Source organism: Dasypus novemcinctus, chromosome 20, assembly GCF_030445035.2.
Source record: "Dasypus novemcinctus isolate mDasNov1 chromosome 20, mDasNov1.1.hap2, whole genome shotgun sequence".
Taxonomy (NCBI): Eukaryota; Metazoa; Chordata; class Mammalia; order Cingulata; family Dasypodidae; genus Dasypus; species Dasypus novemcinctus.
The window spans coordinates 50,659,849-50,686,305 of record NC_080692.1 but is presented as its reverse complement, the minus strand read 5'-3'; the positions used below and the strand labels follow the sequence as shown (position 1 = coordinate 50,686,305).

General features: G+C 46.9%; 1 protein-coding gene across 3 annotated transcripts in view; it reads right to left on the bottom strand.

Annotated features, from left to right (window-relative positions):
• FAR2 (fatty acyl-CoA reductase 2) overlaps positions 1–26,457 on the bottom strand; it is a 161,523-nt gene that overhangs the window by 7,945 nt on the left and 127,121 nt on the right. For all 3 annotated transcript variants that reach the window (XM_058282995.2, XM_058282996.2, XM_071210241.1), the window contains 6 exons: positions 25,365–25,544; positions 11,325–11,502; positions 10,048–10,092; positions 8,264–8,382; positions 6,837–6,904; positions 3,884–4,055 (listed from right to left, as the gene is read on the bottom strand). In XM_058282995.2, the coding sequence (XP_058138978.1) occupies positions 3,884–4,055; positions 6,837–6,904; positions 8,264–8,382; positions 10,048–10,092; positions 11,325–11,502; positions 25,365–25,544 (762 nt within the window). The remainder of the gene's footprint in view (positions 1–3,883; positions 4,056–6,836; positions 6,905–8,263; positions 8,383–10,047; positions 10,093–11,324; positions 11,503–25,364; positions 25,545–26,457) is intronic.

The window sequence follows — 26,457 nt, the reverse complement described above, 5'->3', positions numbered from 1 at the left end:
AACTGCTTAATAAATAATTGTGCAAGAATAGTCAGAAGAGCACCTATGTACAGCAGAGGAAACAAAGATTGAGAGGTGAGGAATTTTCTTATTTATTTGGTTTTTGTTTATTATTATTGAAATAATGAAAATGCTCTAATAATGACTGAAGTGATGAATGTACAACTATGTGATTATACCAAATACCACTGATTGTACACTTTGGATGGATTATATCAGTCATTAATATGCATCAATAAAATTGATTTGTTTAAAAAACAAAACTGATCTAATCAAAAGTTCCCTTGACTGAATCTAATCAAAAGACCCCATCTATACTGCATTTACAAGCACAGGAACAGGTTAATTTAAGACCATAATTTTCTGGGGTCCACAAAAGACAAACCAGGACACCTTCCCACCCATTTTTTTGCTCATTCTTCAAGGATTAATTCAGGCTTTCCTCCCCCACCTTCCACCCCATCCCTCTTCCAGAAGCATTGCTACATTCTGACATTTTAAAAAATATTTCTATTTTGAAATTTAAAAGAAAAAAACCTCATATTCTAAAAGAGATGAATCTAAAAGAGCTTGTTCCATCAGACATTGTAATACCACTGTTTTCTCCTTTTCTTCATTTCTACCATCCATCAAAGAATAGCAGACATTTTTAAATGGAGTCAACTACCATCCACTCTTCATGACATATTGCTCATTTGAATTCTGAGGTCAAAATTATGATATTTATCTTCCTTACTGTGTATTATCAGATTTTTAAAAAATCGGTAGGGTTCAAGGTCAAGGTCTATAACTTCTGGATAGAAGTATTGGTTGAAGCAGATTTAAAGAGAAAAGAGCTTATTTACGAATAGCCTGCTCTGTGATAGGCAGAGTGCTGATGCTGAAGAAAACATCACTGCAAATTCTCAAAACAACCCTGTAAGGTAGGCATCATTATTCACATTTTTTGAATAAGGAAAGTGAGCTTAAGGTAGAGTAAATAGTCAAGATCATAGAAAAAGCAACAAAGTTAAAATTCCAACCCTGCTTTGAATGGCCCCTGAAAGCCTCTGCTTTGTGATCTCACCGTCTTGCATCCCGTTACTTGGGGTGGACCCCCTCTTCCAACCCAGCAGTCAGGACTCACCAGCATGTAGAGAGAGCTTTCCATAGGGCACTGTGAGATGGCAGGACTGATATATCGTCATTTTACAGAGCGATTAAGTGATACGCTCAGAGTCACATGGGCAAATCTAGATCTTATGGCTAGAAATCCCATTTGGTCTACAGTGTTCGATTGTTCGTTCTCAATCAAGCCAATCGTGGTAGTCGAGACTACTGGAGTAAGACCCAGAAAAGACGTATGACGGCATTCTGAGGGTTTGCCTGTGAATCTAATGATTTAGGGGGTACGTCTCTCACTGTATCATGGGAAATTTCTTAGGCAAGAGTTAGATATCATCATAGGGTTCAATTCAGCTATTTTTATCTAACATCCATTCCACAATTCTGAGGCAATGGCTGTGATTTCACATAGATTCCTTTTTAATTTTTAAAGGTATTTGCTCATTATATACATACAGGACTGTATCAGAATAATGACACTTTTTGAGAGGAAAAAATATATTACTGTTAGGCAGAAATGGCCTTCTTAATACATAAAATGCTAAAGTTGTAATGGAAAAGGTTCATTTTTACCACATAAAAATTAAAAAGTTCTTTATAGTAATAATAGCTGGTGTTTGAATGATTACTATATTCTAAACATCCTTATGTAATACCCTATAAAATAGGAATGATTCCCTTTTTACAGATGAGGAAGTTAGGGTTTAGAGAGGTTAAGTGACTTAGGGCTCATAAGGCTAAACTGGTGAAGTCAGGATTTAAATCCTGTAAATCTGACTCCAAAGTCCATACTTGTAAACCCTACATTACATGTATCTTTTCTATGTTACAAAAAGCTTATAGCCAAAGCTAAAAGATAAGAAACAGAGGTGGAGAAAATACATGGAATATTCTTTTACACACAAACACACAGGGGTGTGTGTGTGTAAACTGAGGACAAAGCAATAGAAAAATAGGCAACATACAGAGAAGACAACTTGAATGGCCAAAAAACAAAAGGAAGCCCAGCCTCTACAGCAATCAAGAGAATGCAAGTCAGAATAACCAAGAGATGCCATTTCTTATCATAAGCTCGACAATTCAAAAGATTGTTTCTTGGGAAGTATTGGTGAGAGTGAAAGAGGTTGACAGTGCCTTCCTTTAGGGCAGGGGTTCCTAACCAGGGGTCCATGGACCCCTAAGATTTCAGGGGGTCCATGAGCTCGAAGTGAAAAAAAATCAACTTATCACCTTTATTTTCTCTGACCTTCACTGTTGAGTGTCATGAAGCTATCAGCTGCTACATTCTGAGAAGGGGTCTGTGGTTTTCACCTGACTGGCAGAGGGGTCTGTGGAACAAAAGGTTCAGAAGCCCACTTGAGGGAAACCGCGCCAACCTGCAACCCTTCACTCAGCAGGTCCAGCCTCAGCACCCCACCCAGACCTGGGGCCCCAGATGCAAGGTGTGTGCACAGGGATGTCACTGCCTCCTGGTGGTGAGGGGGAGAACACCAGGCAGAATGGCTGTGAGATTTTCATGGAACACTTTATGTGGAAAAAAGTGGAATATATATGGTTGATCATAAACAGCTCAAAGCAAAGCCATATTTCTATATGTACACACATGGCTGTAAATGCATAGAAGATAACATGTAAACACATCTGGGAGGGAAATTGTCTAGAAGGATGTTAGCTTTTTGCCATGGAGATTATTTTTTAAATTCCCATCACAAAGCAAACCAACTCCTAACAATTTAATCTCTCCCAAACAAAACGCACCACAGGCTTTTACTGTTCCTTCTGGGGTGGTGTGTGTTTCTTTTTGTTTTTGTACTTTTCTACTTACCAAACTTTGATCTCTAGTCAGGCTTTCTCCCAGCTCAGATCTATTTTGAAATATATTTAGCATTTTGCCTACAATGTTTGGGTTTTCTTCCTTTTTCATCTTCTCTAATAATCTCTATACACCTATTTTCCTCATTGCCACAGTGCTTTTCACCTTGCTAAAAAATAAAGTTACTGAATTAGAAGCTCTAAATAAGGTCTCTGAAAATTTGGATAATGTACACATGGCCTTCGTTTTAGTCATGTGCCCTGCTAATAAGCATGAGGATAAAACATGCTGAGAAAGGCCGTGTCCCTTAGAAAGGTCTAGCAAAGGAAGCAGCCCTCTTCCTGTTTCTGATCCTTGGTCCTGGGAATGGCCTTTGGTGATGTAGTGACGGCAACTCCACAGACACGTGTGCCCCTTTCCGAGTGGCGCGCAGGCTGTGTCCCCTGTCACAGAGCTGGCACCCTTCCCCACCGGGCGGCAGCACGGCCAGCTTCTCCAGCCCCTGCCTTGGGCGTTTCTTTGAGACTAACGTAACTTCTTCCTTTAGCTTCTGTTTCCTCATCTGTGAAACTGGACTAATAGTGTCCTCAAGCTGTTCTGAGGGTGAAAATGCTCACGACCTGCGCGTTAAGCCCCCAGCCCACGTGCGCCGCCCCGAAGTGCCCAGTCCCTGGGGCTGTCACCATTATGCTTATTTTAAGATTTCCTGACTTTTTGGAAAACCTCAGAGCCTCAATCGCTTTTCCTTTTTTGGTGGAACCTGACACATTCATCAAGCAAGTTCCTTAAAAGGTGACATCCTTTATTGCGCTGGAGGATTTTTAAGGTAGGAGTCCTCGGGGGCTCCTCGCTACTCTTGCTTTGGTTGCCCCAAAACGTTCTACGTCAGATTCAGGTCTCTCCTTGAGTCCCCAGCCGAGGGCAGCGCTAAGGCCCGGGGCCCCTAACCTCCCGGCCGCGTCCCACCTGGGCTTCCTTCCGATGAGCCGCAGGAAGAGGTCGTAGGCGAGGGCCGGGGCGCGGTGGCTGACGGCGTTCCAGCAGTGGGCTGCGAAGGTGTTGGACGTGAAGTCGGCCTTTGGCCTCCTGAACGCGCCCTCATATGGGATCTTCTCGAAGGAGGCCAACACCTGTAACCCTAGAAGAAGCAAAGACGGGGTGAAGTCTGGGAGCACGCGGCCGTCGCGCGGAAGACGTGGCAACGGGCAGAGTGACACTCGAGGCTAAGGATTTGCTGTGTGGAATCAAGGATCGATTTGTGAAAACTGTATGAAGGTTTTTCACACAGGGCAAGTGATCATCTGCAAAATCCAGCAATATAAACGGGCTAACGATTGAATCCTTTTCTTGAAACAAATTTTTTGGGAAATAGTTATAGTCAATATAGTGAAGTACTCTCCGGATAAACTTAAATGCATCATTCAATAGCAAGTCTATTTTGGAAGCCCTAACACAGAGCCGGGGCCCGTATTTCCTTGGCTGGATCATTACTTGCAGAATCATCAAAGTGAAAGAGCGTAAAGGCAGGATTCCTTGTGCTCAGTTGCAATAGCACAGTTGGTTAATTCTTTGGGTTTAGGCCAGACTCAATTGTCTAGTCTTGCCTCTTGGTTTTTCTTTCATATTAATTTTTTCTTTTTATATTATTACTTAGTTAAAACTTACTTAAATATTTTTATGTACAACTGTAACTCAATGATTCTTTTCAAAATACACTTATTTGAATTCAATTTTTATGTTTTCATTCAGACTTTTCACAGAATATGCCTAAGCTCATTATTCAATAATGATGCAGATATCAAATATGATAGTAATATTATTTTTGTCCTCCTTAAAAGATAATACCTAGAAATCTATATGAAAAATATGTGCCCTATGCACAGAAGAGTCTCAAGAAACATTTGGCCCATAGGCCTACACATTTGAAAAAGAAAAACAATAACATCTTTATGTACAGTTTATAAGAGTATATAGAAATTAATATTGACCAATCTGCCTACCCATATGCCTCTTCAGCATTTCCACTCAGATGTGTAACACGCGTTCACATTTAACGCTTCTAAGCTGAACTCTCAATACTCACACTGCCAACGCCCCCCTACCTAATACACACACAGCTGCTGCTCCACCAGTCTTCCACCTGTAAGTCAATGCTATTCAATTTTTTCAGTTATTCGGCAAAAAACATCGGCGTCACCCTGAGATCTTCAACACCCACAGACCATCGCACAGCAAAGTCTATCAGCTCTGTGTCTGAAATGCTTCCAGAGTTTCTCCTGCTTCCCCTGTGGCTTAGAACATCGCGGCGTCCCCGCGCCCCGCGGCTGCTCCCGTCCCTCCTGAGCAGCCCGAGTGGGGCTTCACAGCGTCTGCTCTGCTCAGAAGGCCCCGGGGTGCTCATCTCCTCTAGGGGAAACCGCGCACTAACTCCTCTCCCCCCGCTGTCTCTGCTGCTACTGCTCGAGCCTCCTGGTTCCCAGGCCCACCCCCCTTGCTCCGACGTGCCCCTCACGGCGGCCCCTGCCCGGGAGGCCTTCCTGGGCGCCGCATTCCCGTGCCCTCTCTAGTTCTCCACCTCCTTAATTTTCAACGAGCACTTAGCCACGTCTGTTAAACAGAAGGCTGCACGTGCGTTCTTCTTGTTTTCCTGTATTAAGCCATCCTGCTGTCCCTGGGATAAGCCCAATTGTTCTCATCATGTTATCTCTTATATGCTGTTGGACGGTTTATGAACAATTTGGTTAGGATTTTTGCAACTCTTCGTGAGTGAAAGAAGATTCTGTTTTTCTGTTTTCATGTAGTCCTTGTCTAATTTCACCTTTGTATATCAGCCTCATAGAATGATATCAATTTAATATGTTTAACTTCTCTGTACCTCACATGTAAAATAAATTCAGGCACACTAGATTGTTTCTTAAAATTAATTTTAACTAAGACATTCTATAATCCCAGAAAACAGATACCAAGGATTTTCAGGACAGAGGAAGACTATTTTTAATTTCAAATCAGATTTACATGTAGCATCTTTTTATTTAAGAACTTAAGATGTATTATTTGCTTCTTTTTATGGGCAGTATCTTAGATATCTTAATCTTGTTATGGAGGTAGAGGAGATTTACTTTTATTTCCAAATCGTTTCAGAATTATGTAGATATTTGATCTAAAGAACTTTAATCCTAGTAGATAATTTATTTTTACTGTGGTAATAATTTTGCAAATAGAATGGCACAGACAAGTGCTCTGAATTGCACATCATTTTCTAACCAATTAAGGATATTTGAATTAAAAAAAAAATCTAGTACCTAAGCAACAAGTAGATGATCTAAAGGTTTCAGACTTTACAAGAAAAATCACTTTCTCAATTTACAAAGGAGTACAAATTTGATTAGTTAATTTTTTGTTCTTTTATGCAAGATTGATCACTTCAACTCAACCAGGTACTTTGCAGGAGACATTAATGGCTAGCTGTGTAGATTTATGCCCAGGGTCACTAACTCAGCAGCGAAAGTAGGATGTGACTGACTCTGCTGAGTCTGCGGGGTCGTTCCGCGTTCTCGGTGGTGCACCAAGGGGCAGCACGTGTGCCTGGAGCAGCTTTCCCGCGAGGAGGGCGCTTCAGCCTGACCTCAGCTCAGGAGGTGCGCCTTCTGCTTTGTCTTGGTCTGCTCAAGTCTCCGTGGACAGGGCGCCCCTGCTGCCTGCACACGTGGGGATGTGCCCACCGCCCTGCCCCAGCCCAGCACGTCCCAGCTAACTGTCACAGGTCCGCAGCCGGCAGGACTTCCGTCTCCTTGCTTATGCCTTGTCTCCTCCCCACTAGACTCCGAGCTCTGCGGGCCACTTGCTACACTGTGTTTGTCTCCATCCCTCTGTGAGCAGGCACCACTAGTTACATAGATCCACAGTCACAGGAACTTACCCATTTTGCCCCAGTGGCAGGGGTTCAGGTTGCCAGATGTGCAGTGATAGACGAGCGTCGACTTAGGTCTGGAAAATGATGTGAAAGTTAGAGAAACAACAAATTGGAGAACAAACGAATGATAAGGGAAGTAACGCTTTAGAGAGAGTGGCTTCAGTGGCTCCACTCTAAGGAAACCTCCTCTTGTTCTTTGGGTAATGAGCTAAATGGGAGACTAGGGAAAGTGGGCAGAGGGAAAGAGAAATAGATGGGAATATGAGGTTCTTACGTATCTAGTGTGCAAACTGAAGGCTGGGAGGTTTCTAACTTCTGGACAAGGTTACTGAGCAAACAGATAGGCAATATTTGCCCCCAAGTGTAGTAAAGCCCCGCTGAATCGGAAAGTATTTCACATAAGGATATTTAATTCCACTTACCATTTACTAGCAGAGCCACATGCACAAACAACCTTTTCCTTTTCTTTGTGCTAGGAAATTTCCACACACATGGTGTAGCAGTTTGATATAGTTATGAATTCCAGAAATATATATTGGGTTATGTTTGTAAACTGGCCTGTGCCCGGGCATGATTACGTTACGACTGGGGCTTCGATCGGGCCGGCAGGGTATTGAGTGGGTGGGGACTCAGGAGCAAAGGGCAAGGCACAGGACTGTTGCAGTTTTGATGCTGGAGTCTTGAGCTGGAGCTGGGGTTGGGAACACACAGGAGAAGAACACAGAGGAGTAGAGACGGCTCCTGAGACACGGCAGAAGCCCCGGGGAGAGAGACGGAGCCATTCGCCCGAGAGTCTACAGCTGACCTCGTGGAGAAAACAGAGGACCTGAGCCCAAAGAGAAATGAACCCCGGGAAGAGAGGACCCAGGAAGCCTGAACCCTGGCAGACGCCCGCAGCCATCTCGCCCCAGCGCATGGCAGCAGACTCGGGTCAGGGACGTAACTTATATGCTTTATGGCCTGGTAACTGTAAGCTTTTACCCCAAATAAATACCCGTTATAAAAGCCAGCAGATTTCTGGTATTTTGCCTCAGCACCCCTTTGGCTGACTAATACACGTGGTGATTGAACTTTCGGCATTTACCACTAGAATATTTTATATTTTAAATGCTCTCATGCCATCCACTTTTGTCTCCTCGGCTTTCAGAAAGGAAGCAGCATTTTAGATCCTTGAATAGAAAGAAAACTTCTTGCTCACCCAAGACTTCTATAGTTAATGATTTAAGGGTTTATTACATTATACTTATCAAAGAATTATGTGGTATTTATGGAACAACTCAATGCATATATGATGGCATTCTTGGAACTATACAAAATATTGAAACAGACACCCTCTCACACGTGAGGCAGTCTATGAAAAAAATAAAAAAGTCTATTATTTTGAAAATGTGCTTAGCGTATTTGCCCTCATCATCACATCCAAGCCTCCACACCTGTGAACTGCAGTGTACCAGCCTACTGCCAAAGTGAGATTGACGACTGTATCGACTGGAATTAAATCTGCCACAGCCATGGGAGTAGCTCTGATGCACCGAAGAAACCCTCTGCCAGCCTGTATAGAAAAAAAGAACATGAAAGAGTTAACCATGTCCTAAGTAACAGATGGGGCTAAACTATGTATCAACAGCTACTACCACTGCTGTTTTTAGTGGCAGCTAACCCCGATTCACTGCTTACTAGGCCATGGTGCTAATTCCCACTTCCAACCTCCCCTGCCAAGTTCATCTCAAGTGCTGGCATTTCCTCAGGTTCCTCTAGGCAATGAAACTTCTCAATGCGAGGGGCTGATAAATTTAGTTAATGAACACAACAAATATAGGCTTTCACTCTTAAAAATTAATTCATAAGTCTCCCAAAGTTTCCGTTAGTATTAGTTTACTATTTCTTAAATGATCCTGTTTTCTCCTGCTGCTTACTAACTTACAAGCAATAGCTGGCCCTAAAAGTGAAAGAAACATTTATAAGAAAACATTAATTGATAAAATTCTACCTTCTAACAAACACTTATCCCTTGGGAAAAGGTCACCATTATTTACCTCTTGTTCAGTGTCTTAATTCACCTCCCAGAGCATCGATGTTACACGATGCCAGGTGTTGACTCCCGTAAGCTGCTCGTACCCCCGTTCCTGCAACCTGGGTTTGCAGTAGTGAGACCACCGTATGTGCCTAATTTCTGTTTTCTTGTAACTGGTTCTCCTTCCTTTGCATATAGGAAACCAGTTTGAAAAAGTTCAGAAAATTTGAATAAATTTGAAGCTTTTAAAACAATGTTATAATAAAACCCACTCTGGGGTCATCTTAAAATAATTATATTCTAAATTACCAAACTTTCAGCCCAAATAAGCTTTAAAGAAGAAAGAGTTGGGAGCAGGTAGGGAACAGGAGAGCAGCTAGAAAAAAATCAGGAATCAGAACAAGTTCATTGTTGCTGTTTTTAATTTTATAATTTTTGACAAGTCATAATTCACCCTCTTATATTCGTATTTTAACTCATGCTGGACTCAGTTCTGGGAAGAGCAGAAGCAGAATCTGCGCTGAATTCCTCCCCACTGTCCTGAACTGGGAGCTGTGTCCTGGCCTCACCTGCTTTGGTGAGCGCTGAGGCCCCAGCCCCGGTGACGGCCGCCTCACCTGCTAACCAGAAGGAAATGCTGGAAGCAGAGCACTCCTGAAAAGGTGCTTTCTAGATTCACCCTTTTTTTATTTAAAAATTTTTCTCAAGTTGGTAGTTCTCTTTTCTCACATCTGGAAGAAGTAGTCATTGATGTTTTGTATCTATATATCTATCTCTTTCTAGCCATGTGCACAAAAACACATGTATGTATTTTATAATTAAGAACTTACTAATCTTTGAGACTCTACTTTTTATAGCATCCCCAATTCGATGCCCTAATTCAAACTATTAAAACAGCAAAAAGAGGAAATACCCCCATCCTGTGGTAGCTAAAGGAAATACCTTAGGAAAGACATGATTACGGTTCTTCTAAGTAGTAACTGATGATTTCACAGAACTTCTGTTTTCTTGGTAATAATTTCTACAAATAACAAGGAGAGTTTCACCCTATTTTCCAATTAGCAACATTCAGATAAGTTGCTTCAACTGCTGTTAGGAAAGCAACATTTATGTTTTTGGATCGATGATGCTAAGCCAACATAGCATTTTGTTACTATTCCTCCAGCAAACTTCCATGAGTTGTTTCCCCACCACTATACATACCGCAATAATGAGCCCACTAGGTCCATTTAGGTTATCAACCCAGCCCTAAAGAAAGAAGATATTTATTGGTTATTCATGTCAGTTATTCCTGTGGAACACCCACAGTTTAATCTTCATAACTTTCAAACAAGAAGCACTGAGACCCCAGCCAATAGAAATATCTGTTCTAGCATTTCTAAGATCCCAAACAAAGGCTGGTGGCAAAACACTGGCTATTTGCAGCACTTTCCACCAGTGCTGGAATCAGAATCTTGCCAGCACTGTTTTTCACAGCAGGGCTGTGATTTCCGATGGAAAAAAGTTGGAGCTTGACTTAACATCAGTATCTGTTGCCCAACTCAGCAACACAATTTGTCTCGACCCTGAGGCCTGATTTTAAGCTCCGTAGGGGAACATTTTGGTCATGATTTCTGGGAACCACCCATTTCTTGAAAATCTAAAGCTATAGTGTTGATATCAGATAGATGTTGTTTTTGTGTGTGTTAGCTTGCTTAGTGTTAGGGGAAATAAAATGTTTTAGGAGCAGTTAGACAGAAATGACTTTTGTGCTCATTTACTAAGCCGTAAGCAAATCAATTAACTTATGTCTATTTCTTTACTTGGAAATTGTGAGAGAAGAGAGTAGAGAGGAGATGATGTGATTAATATATGTCGAGCCTTTTACAAGGGACCAGGCTACACTAATGATTTTTCATGCATTGTCTCATTTAATCAACCCTCCAAAGTGGGTAATATTAGCCCAGTTTTACAGATGAGACAATTCAGAAGGTTGCATTGCTGATAAGTAGTAGAGCTTGAATTCATTTGGCCCAAAGCCTCATGCAGTTGCTTTGATGAACTACTTTCAAAAGGATAAAGGAAGTATAGAGATGTAAAGAATTATTACCCCTAAGCTAAGATCCTTACATGAACTTTGTGATTCCTATTTACCCTGGCAGTTGCAATAGTGCCAACGTGGCCTTCGAGGATATACTGGTATATTTAAACCACAGGGGGAAAGCCAAGAAATGAAACTATCTCCCATGCGTATTTTGAGACTAGAATTACTCAGAAGCCAATTTGAGATCTCCATCGTCTCTAGGACAGTCATTCTAACTCTCAGAGGCACCTCATGCTGGATAAATCCTAATGGAATGTTGCCCTAATATAATGAGTTCCTGTTTGATCTGCGGCACTCAGTTCCTGAGAAGAAGAAGCAAAAAACAACAACAGAGAGTAACTGGGCTAGAGGCACACTGGTTTGGAAACAAAGCATGGAACCCAGGTGAGTGGCTTACTGGGAATGGCTCTTGCCAGGTTGCTCCCACAATGGAGGGCCTGATGATGGCAATGTTTAGTTTCCCGCTCTCCTGCTGCACCACCATCTCTCCCAGGGCCTTGGTGTAGGTGTAAGTATTGGGCCGGTTCCCGATCAGCTTGGGTGTAATCTCATCAATAATAGCGTCGTCTAACCACCTGAAGGTAGCCAGAGTACAAAGAGTTCTAGCAACATATGTTAGACAAGAGACCAAAAAGAAAACATGAGACATGGAGAATCAAACAAAACATCCACCCTTTAGCTTGAATTCTGGAATTCAGAGCAGTTACGGATACTAAGGATGAGTGTGCACCTGTCCAAAGCCTGCGTGACGAGCGCCTTGCTTTACTTCTAGGCCCAGCCTTACCAGGCAAATCCCACCTCCTCCCATAGGTAGATAGGTAGATAGGTAGATAGGTAGATAGATAGGTAGGTAGATCAGTAGGTAGAGATGATAGAGAGATGATACGTAGATGATAGGTAGAGAGAGAGATGATAGAGAGACAGATGATAGAGGTAGATGATAGATGATAGACAGACAATAGATGATAGCTAGGTGGATGGATAGATATAGATATAGATACATAGAGATATATCCAGTAGCTATGCCGTCCACTACTTTATTGCATATAATCTCTAATTATCTTGACTTCCTCTCCAACAGGACCAGAAGCACGTTCTTTGAACACATTTTCGTAGCACTCATGGGCGCTCTGTGCCAGGTGCTCTGCGTGGTGCTGCTTCCCTTGTGGGGCTCGGGGGCCCCTCCCACGACCAGTCCAGCTCGGGCGCCAGTCCTGAGAACTTCAGCTTTTCCTGGTAAAGACTTCGTTCTGGGTCTTAGTGCATCACAGCAACTCCAGAACCGAAGAAGTGTGTTTGAAGGTCTGTTCAGTCTTTGCTAATAACCTAGTAATTATTTCTAGAGATTTCCAGTGAATTCTGAGGCACTCTAGTTACTACCGACGATCTGCCAAGTAGAGTGCTTGTCGCGCCCTGAAGCGGCTTTAGTAGCGTGAGTAGCGAACACTTAACAGGGAGGCACGTAGCGAGAATAACTGTGAGCACGACATCAGCCTCCTCTTTTTAGGAAGGATGTCAGCACCACCTTGTTGCTTAACACAAGTCGCTGCATTTACACATCGATCAGCATGTGTGTGCATCGAGATTGTATGTGGAAAAGAAAGGAGGCCCTATCTAGCCCCCGGAGACTGTGCTGAAGTCTGCCCGTATGCAGAGGGGCTCGCTCCAGAGCTCTGGTGAGAGACTTTAAAAAGTGGAGACGAGGGGCTGGTGCAGACAGAGAGCAGGGGCGTCCTCAGCTAGAGATGAGCTACGTCATCCCCAGCGGTGCTTCAGTCCATGCAGGTAAACTGTTTCCTAGATGCTAGTGAAATTGTCTAGAAACATTAGATGTTTAGGAAATAGGGTCGTCTGGAATTCATTTAATGAGCACTAACCACTGCTCACAGCCCCTTTAATTTGGGCTGGAGCTTACGATGGCCCTGGAATCGCTCCCCTGTGGAGGTTTACCGAGTCTCCTCTGGGCCGTGCCCTGGCTGGGGGCCAAGGACACAGAAGACACTCCCTCCCTGGAGTCTAATAAAGAAACAAATGAGAACAGCAGTTTCCGTAGTGGGATGACTAACTGCCTGACATACAGCGGTGCTCAATAAATGCTGAATGTTGAGTGAAGACCATAAGAGAAGTGTGCAAAAAAATCAGGGTGTCTTTCAGAGAACACGGATCTCTTTTACAACACACACAGATGAACCTGAAAGTTCACTATTTTGTAGATTTGTACACAGAAACCATTCCTTAAAGAACAGTAAAGGATAGGAGCTACCAATTTTATATACCAAAAGGGGGACAGAGCAATAATCAGGGAAACTATTATCACCCATTTTTTTAAAAGATTTATTTCTTCCACCCCTCCCATTGTCTGCTCTCTGTGTCCATTCACTGTGTGTTCTTCTGTGTCTGTTGTATTCTCATTAGGCAGCTCCGGGAACCAATCCTGGGACCTTCTGGAGTGGGAGAGAGATTATTCTCTTGCACCACCTCAGCTCTCTGGTTTGCTAAGTCTCTTATTGTCTCTCCTCTGTGTCTCTTTTTGTTGCATCATCTTGCTGTGTCAGCTGCACTCCCTGCGCGGGGCGGCACTCCTGTGCAGTGCGGCACCCCACGTGGGCCAGCGCGCCATGCAGGCCATCTTGCCTTCACCGGGAGGCCCTGGGCATCAAACCCTGGACCTCCTCCACGGTAGATGGGAGCCCAATTGCTTGAGCCACATCTGCTTCCATCACCTATTTTATATAAAAAAAAATTTTAATTCTTGTCCTTTGAGATTATAAAGGCTATACATGATTTGGAAATGAAAGTGCAACGATCAACAGCCAAAGAAGAATCATCCATTCTATGCCTTCTCTTTCAGCTGGTCACTGGGAAAGAAAATGCAATCAGCTTCGATTGTTGTTGCCTGTTGTCTCCTGTTATTTTTACCTGTATTTTACTGCAGTCTTCTTTGCCTTCCCCCTATATTTGAGGCCGCCCTCTTCCATCCTGCTGTGCCAGTCTCTGAGGCTGGCCGGAAGGTTGAAATCACCTGTTTGCTATCTTTCACTTTCCCCAGTCGCCACCTCTCATTTGTTGCTAGGGAAGATACTGTGGCTGGATTTTTCCCCTTCCACCTGCTTCATGACAAGGTCCAGACCTACTTGCCCAAGGAATTGCACACGATTTAGAAGTCTTTCCAGAACCAAACTGCTGGCTGCTTGAGGCTCGTGCCTCACAGACTGTTGAAGGCCTGCACTGCAGGGCTTCAAATCACGGCTCCTGCTTTCTCTTCTTTCAGTCTAACGTTTTCCTGGTGCTCCAGCCTGAACAGCGTCAGTACCATTTTAATCATCCCAAAATCTATCTCTACTTCAATTAGAGCAATGAAATTATTGTCAATAAATATTTAATAATTCCCATTTGGTTAAACTTTTGATACAGCATCATTTTTTAAAATTATGCTGCCTGAATATGTTAGTATGATTTTATAATCAATATGTTTAGTATATTGATTCCTGTTTTATAGGACAGAACATAATGATAATATTTGGATTGTAGAAAATCTTAGTTGTTATTGCTTTGCTTCCATATTGTTGAGCATTAAGATGTGCTTGTGGGAAGCAGACTTGGCCCAGTGGTTAGGGCGTCCGTCTACCACATGGGAGGTCCGTGGTTCAAACCCCGGGCCTCCTTGACCCATGTGGAGCTGGCCCATGCGCAGTGCTGATGCACGCAAGGAGTGTCGTGCCATGCAGGGGTGTCCTCCACGTAAGGGAGCGCCATGCGCAAGGAGTGTGCCCCGTAAGGAGAGCTGCCCAGCGCGAAAGGAAGTGCAGCCTGCCCAGGAATGGTGCCGCACACACGGAGAGCTGACACAACAAGGTGATGCAACAAAAAGAAACACAGATTCCTGTGCCACTGACAACAACAGAAGCGGACAAAGAAGACGACGTAGCAAATAGACACGGAGACCAGATAACCGGAGCGGGGTGGGGGGGCTGGGAGGGTGGGGGGGAAAGGGAGAGAAATAAATAAATAAATAAATAAATAAATAAATCTTTTTTTTTTTTTTTTAAAAGATGTGCTTGTTGCCAAGACTTAGTGAGAAACACAACTCCCAATTTTAATAACATTCATTTGAGATTGGGGCCAAACACAAGTTCTGTGTTTTGGTTTTCCTTGCAAAAAAAATTAGGTTCCCGTATACCCCCACCCCCCCACCCCACTCCTCCCACATCAGCAACCTCTTGCATCATCGTGGCACGTTCATTGCATTTGGGGGATACATTTGGGAGCACTGCTGCACCACGTGGATAGTGGTTTACATTGTAGTTTACACTCTTCCCCCGTTCACCCAGTGGGCCATGGCAGGTCACTTGATTTAAATTGAATTAGGAAAGACTGAGCGGCTCCTAGAATTAAAAACAATTCTAAATATTTAGAGAAATAGAGGGAATTGCAATTGTGTGGTCACTGGGGGCTGGAGACAGTGTGGGCTAATGCAGGGCCTCTCCAGCTTCATCATCGTATCGCCACTGCCTCCTCTCATTCGTGGGTCAACCATGGACTGACTGACCTAAGGCCAGTTTATCTTGCCTGCAAAAATATGCAGTTTACAAAAACCAGGTCTGGAAGAAATAGAGTCTAAATGCAATAAGAATATTAAGAAAAAATATTCCATGCAAACATGAGAGTCTACCAACGTCCTGGAACGGCGTGTCCGGTGGCTGGCTCCTGTTGCTGTCACCAGCCTCGTGGAAAGGATAAAACCTTGGGGGCTTTCAAGTCTGGTGAATTAGACTGTGTTAGAAAGTACTGGCTTCATAGGTTTCTAAGAATATAAATGTAAAAGAAGTTGTAGTGTTCTGGGGATGGCTCACCTCTGCCACACTTTCTCTGTCTGTATTCCACTATATTATCTTCTTGGTTCCTCTGTTTTCACTTGTGAAGCTGGCAATAATTATATGTCTTAAATTCTCAAGTTTTCATGAGGACAAATACAGTAATATTCACTTAGAGCCACTGTGTCTAACAAAATGAGCCAATAACTCCAAGGCACTCTTTTTTTAAATAAACCAACCAAAGATCCTATATCCACTTAGGTAAGATTTGGTTCTGAAGTATTTTTTTCCAATTCAGTAAAACACACTGTAGACCACCGCGTGCAGCCACACTTACTGAGTTCAAAGAGAGCGTGAGTGCTACCAGATACTTGCACCCACGGGCTGAAGATGCCCACGGCTTTCACTCAGGCTCTTCTTAACCAGGGCTGGGGAAACTGCTGCTCTGTTTGTCCCGAATTTGTTTTTAAACAGTAAATATGTTTGCATGGTAAAAGCACACTGTAGAAACCAAAGTACATTTTGAAATTAAGCAAGTGCCCTTCGGTGTACTCCAGCAGATGCTTTGAGTCCATAGGTGCCTGTGGACAAACCCTAAGCTTCTATTGAAATTGCTTCCAAAGAGATAAAAAGTCACTGAAGAGTTCAGAAAATTATATACACACAGACACAAACATACACACACAAAAATTTTTTCCTCTAAATATGACCGTCTTTTTTGGTTTGACACCATAGCAACCTCATAGTAACAATAATTTCACAACTTATACATTCCCTGAATGAAATAGCAAAGAAGAATAAGTACTTTTTTTCTGCTAATTTTCCTCTGCTAATGGTATATGAGGAAAAGGCTTTTTATGGGGGGGGCAGTATAGTAGTAGACGCACTACCTCGTGGTAACTCTGCCCTCTCCTTCTCCAGTGTTGATTATGTTTGTACCTTGATTATTGCAGCTGTTGTTCTGTATTTACAGATGCTTATGTGTCTGTTTCCCTCGTGGATGATAATTCCAGGAGAGCATGGCTTATGTGTTCATCTCTATGTCTAGTCTCCCCCTCTGCCCCCAGGAACCAGCCAGTTTGTTCAATAAACGGTTGCTCCTCCTTCCACGTACAAGCCGTCTGGACTGGCCAATTTAGGCACCACACAAGATTCTGGGAAGCGGAGACAGACAATGATATGAGAAAACCAGTGAAGTTGGAAGGAGGCAAGCTTGTAGGGGAATGTGGGAAGGCAGGACGAGAGCTGTGTTGAGAAGGAAGCAGAATCAGAAGTTAAATTGCCCAAAGGCAATGGTGAAAAGTGTTCAGAGGCTAAAGAGCCAGGGGTCACCAAACTCACTTTGGAGGACTTGGTGTCTAGTAAATTAATTTTTTTATTTTTATTTTTAATATATTTTATTTTACTTCTTAAATTTTTGGTGTCTAGTAAATTTATTTTTTTATTTTTATTTATTTATTTTTTCTTTTTACTTTGGGTGTCTAGTAAATTCAAACGCCTCGTGCGGCGGGGGCGGTGTCTGGGCCCCGTGCTTCGGGTGTGCTGGCCTCTGAGTTCCGTCCAGACCCGGGGCGAGCCCCTCCTCTGAGCCCGGCGCTAGCTGTGGGGCCTCCCGACCAGGGGCCCGGCAGGGTGAGACTGGCCCCTGGAGACCACCTGACCCTGCTCTCATTTGTATTTTAAAGCCTGCATACAAGTGCACAGAATTTTCTTTTCTTTCTTTTTTTTGCCATTCACTTTGATGCCATCTTGCAGGCTGTATAACTGTGAAAATAAAAAGACAAATCAGCATTTTCCTTTCCCCTAGAACAGATCAACTTTTTAAAAGTTGACAACGACTTTCTCAGCACAAAGGCATAACCACTCTTGGATACCTGACCTCCTTTCCTAGTCCCTGAAGGGCCGTTCTTGTCAGCTGCAGGCAGCCCTTCATTTTCTCTGCTTCTGGCACATTCCTCCAAGTAGCACGACAGCTGATTGCCTGCACTGTTTGATCAAGAAATGGCCTTTCTTTTTTACGTGGCTGATTAGCATTGTCCTCTGGTGGCCCAGATAGCTGCAGCAGTGTGATTTTTAGTATAGACAGATCTATTGGGAACTTTTCATTTTAATTGAAGGGGCTGGAATTGAAAGACAACAGACAGTGAGGAGAGGAAGGCACATGGATTATGGAAATACAAATAATGCCCTTGTCAAATGAAAGTTGCTAAATTTAAAAAATGTCATTTGAAGGCACTGTGGCGGTTTGGAGCTGCAGGGACCCCAGGAAACCACGTCCTTAACCGTCACCCACGCCTGGGGGTGTGAAGTCGCTGGAAGCAGGACTCTGATGAGGCTCCTTCAGTTACGGTGTGGCCCACCTCAGTCAGAATGGGTCTTACCCCGATCACCAGCGTCCTTTATAAGAGAAAGAAATTCAGACAGAGAAAGCCACGGAGGAAGCAGCCGGAAGCTGAGCATCAGGCAACCCAGGAGAGAAGGGCGGGGCCGGGAGAGGCCGCCATGTGTGTCGCCAGGTGACGGGGCAGGACCAAGGGCCGCGGGCAGCCAGCCGGGAACGCCGGTCGGGAAGATAGCATCATCTTGATGACTCCTTAATTTGGACTAGCTCTTAGCCCCAAACTGTGAGCTTTTAAAACTCCCATTGTTTAAGCAGACCCATTGCATGTATTTGCTTGAGCAGCCAAGGAAACGAAAACAGGAACTGTGCAACCAAAATCGCCTGATGGAGAATTACACAGGACGCCTGTTAAAAATTCCTGAGTACCAATTTAGAACCACTAAATCTTCAAGGGCGGTAGTCTAATAATACGTATTGTTAGCAAGCCCCGGTGATTCTTATGGCTGGATAAATTAGGGAATCACAAATTTAAAGAAATTCCACTACGCAAGTGTAGTCATCATGATTTGAATAAATTGGAATTAGTTCTCAAAAAAGCTTTGCTCCTTATAGTACCAATTTCAACAGAATGGAACTATAAAAAAATGAAATCCCTCCTACTAGAAGTATAAGCCATGCCAGTTATACATATTCTAATCTGGCAGCTGGTTAGCTAAGAGCAACCTCATATACAAAACAGCAGGTAAGTCCTATTTGCTTTTCTCCCCCAGACATAAAAATAGGTGTATTTATACCTGCTCGCTGGCTCCCTGCTGAGGCTTCAGCTCCGTTCCGTCTCGGGCGATGGGCCTCCCTGTCTCCGCTACTCCCCAGGCGAGTCCACCCATGACCACATTAATGCTGCTAAAGTCCACTCTCATCAAAGTCTTTCCTTGCTTAAAACAAAACTAAGCAAGCACACAACCCAAACCCCACATGCACACAAGCGGCCTGGCTTCCCGACTCCCCTCTGCCTCTTCAAAATCTCAACACCACGGCCCCGTCCTCCCTCTCCAGCTTGACCTTCTAGTCCTGCCTACACAAGCGTGATGCCGACACGCACCAGTGGCTATTTCCCAGGCACGCTCAGGGCCTCCTGCTGCTGGCCCTGGCCTGGTGTGTGTCCCCAGCTCACCTGCCCTCACCTGGTGTGCGTCCCCTGCTCACCTGCCCTTGCCTGGTGTGTGTCCCCAGCTCACCTGCCCTCGCCTGGTGTGCGTCCCCTGCTCACCTGCCCTGGCCTGGTGTGCGTCCCCAGCTCACCTGCCCTGGCCTGGTGTGCGTCCCCTGCTCACCTGCCCTTGCCTGGTGTGTGTCCCCAGCTCACCTGCCCTCGCCTGGTGTGCGTCCCCTGCTCACCTGCCCTGGCCTGGTGTGCGTCCCCAGCTCACCTGCCCTGGCCTGGTGTGCGTCCCCAGCTCACCTGCCCTGGCCTGGTGTGTGCCCCCAGCTCACCTGCCCTCGCCTGCTGTGCGCCCCCTGCTCACCTGCCCTGGCCTGGTGTGCGTCCCCAGCTCACCTGCCCTGGCCTGGTGTGTGCCCCCAGCTCACCTGCCCTGGCCTGGTGTGCGCCCCCAGCTCACCTGCCCTGGCCTGGTGTGCGCCCCCAGCTCACCTGCCCTCGCCTGGTGTGCGTCCCCAGCTCACCTGCCCTGGCCTGGTGTGCGTCCCCAGCTCACCTGCCCTGGCCTGGTGTGCGTCCCCTGCTCACCTGCCCTCGCCTGGTGTGCGTCCCCAGCTCACCTGCCCTGGCCTGGTGTGTGTCCCCAGCTCACCTGCCCTGGCCTGGTGTGCGTCCCCAGCTCACCTGCCCTCGCCTGGTGTGCGTCCCCAGCTCACCTGCCCTGGCCTGGTGTGCGTCCCCAGCTCACCTGCCCTCGCCTGGTGTGTGTCCCCTGCTCACCTTGCCCTGGCCTGGTGTGCGTCCCCAGCTCACCTGCCCTCGCCTGGTGTGCGTCCCCAGCTCACCTGCCCTGGCCTGGTGTGCGTCCCCAGCTCACCTGCCCTCGCCTGGTGTGCGTCCCCTGCTCACCTGCCCTGGCCTGGTGTGCGTCCCCAGCTCACCTGCCCTGGCCTGGTGTGTGTCCCCAGCTCACCTGCCCTCACCTGGTGTGTGCCCCCAGCTCACCTGCCCTCGCCTGGTGTGTGCCCCCAGCTCACCTGCCCTGGCCTGGTGTGCGTCCCCAGGTCACCTGCCCTTACCTGGTGTGTGCCCCCAGCTCACCTGCCCTGGCCTGGTGTGCGTCCCCAGCTCACCTGCCCTGGCCTGGTGTGTGCCCCCAGCTCACCTGCCCTCGCCTGGTGTGCGTCCCCAGCTCACCTGCCCTGGCCTGGTGTGCGTCCCCTGCTCACCTGCCCTGGCCTGCTGTGCGCCCCCTGCTCACCTGCCCTGGCCTGGTGTGTGTCCCCAGCTCACCTGCCCTCGCCTGGTGTGCGTCCCCTGCTCACCTGCCCTCGCCTGGTGTGCGTCCCCAGCGCCTGGTGTGCGTCCCCTGCTCACCTGCCCTGGCCTGGTGTGCGTCCCCTGCTCACCTGCCCTGGCCTGGTGTGTGTCCCCTGCTCACCTGCCCTCGCCTGGTGTGCGTCCCCAGCGCCTGGTGTGCGTCCCCAGCTCACCTGCCCTGGCCTGGTGTGCGTCCCCAGCTCACCTGCCCTGGCCTGGTGTGTGCCCCCAGCTCACCTGCCCTCGCCTGGTGTGTGCCCCCAGCTCACCTGCCCTGGCCTGGTGTGCGTCCCCAGCTCACCTGCCCTGGCCTGGTGTGCGTCCCCAGCTCACCTGCCCTGGCCTGGTGTGCGTCCCCAGCTCACCTGCCCTCGCCTGGTGTGTGTCCCCAGCTCACCTGCCCTCACCTGGTGTGTGTCCCCAGCTCACCTGCCCTGGCCTGGTGTGCATCCCCAGCTCACCTGCCCTGGCCTGGTGTGCGTCCCCTGCTCACCTGCCCTGGCCTGGTGTGTGTCCCCAGCTCACTTGCCCTGGGCTGATGTGTGTCCCCCCAGGTCACCTGCCCTTACCTGGTGTGTGCCCCCAGCTCACCTGCCCTGGCCTGGTGTGTGTCCCCAGCTCACCTGCCCTCACCTGGTGTGTGCCCCCAGCTCACCTGCCCTGGCCTGGTGTGTGTCCCCAGCTCACCTGCCCTGGCCTGTTGTGTGTTCCCCCAGGTCACCTGCCCTCACCTGGTGTGTGTCCCCAGCTCACCTGCCCTGGCCTGGTGTGCATCCCCAGCTCACCTGCCCTGGCCTGGTGTGCGTCCCCTGCTCACCTGCCCTGGCCTGGTGTGCGTCCCCTGCTCACCTGCCCTGGCCTGGTGTGTGTCCCCAGCTCACCTGCACACACTGCCCCTTCTTCAACTCTCTCATACGCCTGCCTGTGCCGAGTCTTTCTATTTCCTCCAAGGCCACAATCTCATTTTCCCGTTGCCCCCCACATCACATCCACCGTCCCACCTCGTTCCCGTTTGCGTTGGGGTGTGTGCCCCTTGAGGGCAGGCCGTACCTTGGGAAGCACCTTTTAACGCCAGCACTGCCCGGTGTGTGGCTGTATTGGGAGGCTATGGGCCTGCAAACTGGTCGACCACGGGTAAAAGCTGTGGTTCTCTGCTCATTAGCGGAGAGACCAGAAGCTCACTTGGCCTTTCTGGGTTGTTCCTTTATCAGCCCATCAATGGTATTAATGCTACAGTATTATGTTAAGGAATTCATGTCTGGGGAAGTGCTTTGCTCACAGTGATTGCTCAATAATGGTTCCTCTCCTTCCCTTCCTAATACATATTTACTAGATTGATTTAATACGTCAAATACAGCAGCACCTATCTATGGATTCCTTTTTCTAGCTTCAGGGCCATGCTTTGTCACAATAATTGAAGACATTAACTCCTAATTTAAGTTAATAAAAGGTGCCTACGCTAGCATTTTAAAGTTTCTTGTGCTATCAAATGTCACCTTCTCAGTGCTTTTAGGGCCAAGGTATCCGGGAGGTTGCGTTACCTGCTGAAAGCAAGGGCCTGGGTCTGAGGCTGCGGGGTGGACAGGAGTGGGAGGGGGCGCAGGCCAGGGGAGGCCTCGGGCTCACGGAGGACGGGGCAGCGCTGGGGAGCGGGCGGCTCTCAGCCCCTGTCCTGTGCTGACAGCACCAAGGCAGGATTCGGGCCTAACCGTCAGGAAAGTCCCTGGCAAGAGACACAAATCCATTTCACATCCCAGAACTGGCGTTCCCATTAGACTGCTTTCTGCAGAAAGGAAGCTCCACTTCACGCTGTCACGGGGATGCTCCTGAGACTCCGAAGCCCGGGGTGCGGCTTGAGGACCTCTTGGCATCTGCCTCCGGGTTCCTGTTTTCAGGAACGGGGTCCACGACAGCCTCTAGAATCCAGGGGTTACTGTTACTTCTGTTGATAAAAACTTCTGAGGGAAGTAGAGACCAGAAAGCACTGGAGAGAAATTTTATTTTAACCACAGGCCAATTACTTTCTTAAAGCCACTAAGTGTGGACTTAGGCAAATTAATTTTTATTTAGAAGAGCCTTACTGCTCCTTTCTGTTCCAAAACTTCAGAAAATTCTATGATGTAGGATTGATGAAACAGTTGTAATTGATGACGTAGGTGGGGAAAGTTGGTGGGTTCAGTCAAAACATTATTCGAGCGAAGCGGACTTGACCCAGTGGTTAGGGTATCCGCCTACCACATGGGAGATCCGCGGTTCAAACCCCGGGCCTCCTTGACCCGTGTGGAGCTGGCCCATGTGCAGTGCTGATGCGCGCAAGGAGTGCCCTGCCACGCAGGGGTGTCCCCGTGTAGGGGAGTCCCACACGCAAGGAGTGCGCCCGTAAGGAGAGCCGCCCAGCGTGCAAGAAAGTGCAGCCTGCCCAGGAATGGTGCCGCACACATGGAGAGCTGACACAGGAAGATGATGCAACAAAAAAACACAGATTCCCATGCTGCTGACAACAACAGAAGCAGACAAAGAAGATGCAGCAAATAGACACAGAGAACAGACAACTGGGGCGGGGGACAGGGGGAAGGGGAGAGAAATAAAAAAAACAAAAAAACAAAAAAACATTGTTTGAAACTTAACGTGTTGGTTTATTTAAAGTCTAAGAAGAGGACATGGGTCAGATGTGGGCACACAGGCATTTTACAGGTAAGACTTCCAGCTTGCCCTGGGACTCGGTCCTCGAATCTTGCTTCTGTCAGAGCCAACGAGCAGATGCCAGAGCAGATGAGCAGTGGTCACCTGGCACCTTGGCAACTTGTCATTCATTCAGCAGATACCTGAGGGCCTACTGTGTGCTGGTCCTGGAGGTGCAAAGAGGAGTCAGGAAGATTCTCCTCCTCTGAGAAGTTCACTGTCAAATGGAGAATGCAGTGCTTGGAGCGATGGCAAAGAGGAGCACAAGTGCAGTGGGAGCCTAGGAGGGCACGGGAGCAGAGCTTCTGGGAGGATCTGAGAAGGCGCAAGGGGAAGGAGGAAGAGGGAGGCGTGCGATTCCTTCAGGGCCCTCAGCACAGACGTGGGGCGCCGAAGCCACGAGGCTGGCCATGGCGGAATGTATACTTCCAGCTAGTGAAGAGTGGATATGATTTTCCCCTCTTGTTTTTAAAAACCTTAATTCCGTAATTTCATTCAAAACACATTCTGTCGAGAGAAAATATAATTTCATCCCTAGTTCTGTTTGGCTCTATATATGTTTAAATATTTATCATTGACAGCAGTAAATGACAGAAGGCATAAAAAATTATAAAACCATCAGTTACAGTTTGATGCTAAGTCATACAGCAATTACTTGCTTTTTCTGACTGGCAGATACTTGGGGTTGTAGGGCAAGTCAGCTCCCGTGTAAGGGTCTTCTTTGAAATCCAGGGCTAATCTGGAAGTAATCTGGGAGGGAGCAGGAGGCAGAGAGCACCTGCAGGGGCCTCGCGCTGCAGTGAGCTTCATCTCCATCTTCTGCGGTTCTCTTTCTTTGCCGCCTCCTGTTGCGCTCAGCTGTGAGGGGCCAGGGGTCCCAGGGGAGTGGATCCCTGGCACCACGACGTGGCTGGGCTTAGCGGGTCTTCCTCTTTGAGGGGAAGAGCAGATCCGGCGGCACCGTGTTTCCAAGAGGGCGCTGTGGGGAGGGCGGCCGCTGAAGCCACCATCCGCCCGGCTCACGACGCGGCGGCCGTGCGGTCCCTCCTGCTCTCCACCTGCGCTGGCCAACGCCGCCCCGGGAAGGCTCCCGTGCGCCCGTCAAGTGACTCGCCACTTATTAGCAGCTTTAAGTAACCCCCGTTCCTGTAGGTGACTCTCATGCTTCTCTGTCTTGGATTTTTTAGATGACAGGTAAAAATATCTATTCTCAGAGCTGCAGGGGACAAGGATGTGCCCCCTCAAGGGGACGGAATCTCCTTTTGGAGTGTGCTTTAAATGGACGTGCAGTCTCACGTGAACTTAGATTCTGACAGTCACTGTGAAATAATAAAACATTAGGCTTTAACACGTTTTATGGCGCTAGAATGAAAAGCAAATGTAAACAAGATGAACTTTATAAAATAGGGACGAAGCCAAGAAGCAGAAAACAGAAACCTAGTTATTCAGAGACCGTCTTCAGAAAAAAGTGTTCCTGTTAGGGTTGCAAAAAGGAAAAAACTCCCAGACACTTTCTTCCACACAATGGGACAGTAAGGAAAGTAGACCTCATCCGAACAGGTCAAGAGCCCGTCACCTTCCGCCAGCTCTGGGAGGAACTGCTCTTCTCTGTTAGTTCTTTGCTCGTACCCTTTGGTGCACTGCGATTAAACAGCCCCTAGCTCTGCGGTCAGTGCTACTTGTCACTCCACCCATCGTGCCAGCTCCACCAGGGCACTGCAGCTACTCCTGCTGGACAGGTGAGGAGCTGCGGCTGAGCGAGCTGCGGCCACGCAGTGGTGGCCTGCAGGGCCCTGGGTCAGTCTGACCCCCAAAGCCACGCTCTTAACTTCAGCCCGTGGCTCTGCTGAGTCCAACAGGAAATGAGAACCCACCAGTCTTCCCAAGACCTCACGCCATCCTAAATGAGGTACCCCTTCCTGTAGGAATTTTCTAGTCCTTCCCTTCCCACAGCAGCGGGAATGATGGGTCAAGGTGTTCTCCTCCCCGGGATGATGGGTCAAGGTGGCTAAAGCCAGCACCTTCTCAAAGCACTCCAGCCCAGGGATGGCCCGCGCCACCACCTCATCAGTGAACGGCTTCCAAGGACCCCTTGACGCCCTTGTCGACCCAACTTACTCCATGGAGTCGATGAGCTGCTGGGGCTCCACAGGGCACGGGTAGATGACCTCGTCGATGTGCTCCAGGTTGCAGTTGGAAAAGGCCGTGGAGATGTGCACGAAGGCCTCGAGCTTCGGCATCTGATTGGCCATGAGCAGGAGCTGCTGCGTGGCGGCCACGTTCAGCTGCACGGCGTGTCTAGAGGAGATGACGCGGAGGAGGGTGAGAGAGGTAACTCAGCCCCTGCCCGTTCCAGTTGTACCTGCTCGGGCGCCCACAGAGCAGTCGGCTTTCGGCCGCTGTGTCGCAGCTCAGGCACGGAAGTTTGGGTTGTAGCACTTAGCACATGGTATATTATGTGCACACGAGTTCAATTCGCTGAAGCACTATCTATATATATTGTGTTGATGGGTCACTTAGTTTAAAATCAACTGGAAGTAAAAAAATCCTCTGAATGTGTAGAGAGGCTGCTACAAGTGGTGATTAAAAACAATGAAAATACTTAAATGATAACCACCTAACTCAAGAAGTTAGAAAATCCAAATAAATAGGAGGGAAGTGATCATGGGTCTACAGAGAGCAATGTACATTGTTCTTGCAAAGGTTCAGGTCAGACGTGAAAATTCATGTCAAAATCCTGCATTTTAGCTAGTTGACTACAAGGCTAATATACAGATATTATGTAATGATAATGTCATAATTAGTTCAAGGAATATATAGCTTACCTAATATCAGGAAATCTATTAATGTAATTTAACTCAAAAAGGAGGAAAACTGTATGATCATGAATATACATTTTAAAAGTTATTTAATGGCATTTAATATCCATTCCCAACTTAATTTTTAAAAAACTCACTAAAGTGGGAATACATGATTAAACAATATATATTTCAGCTCACTAGTCAGTAGCATGCCTAAAGATGAGCAGTGAGAGCACTGCTTTTAAAGTCAGAAGAAAGAGTGATGTTTACAGTCTCTTCTATTACTTAACATTACTCTAAAGTTCCAGACACATGAGTATACAGGGAAATAAAATTAACTAACAGATGTACATATTGAAAAAGCATATTCAGATGATATAATTGTACATCTGGAAAACAAAGAGAAGCAG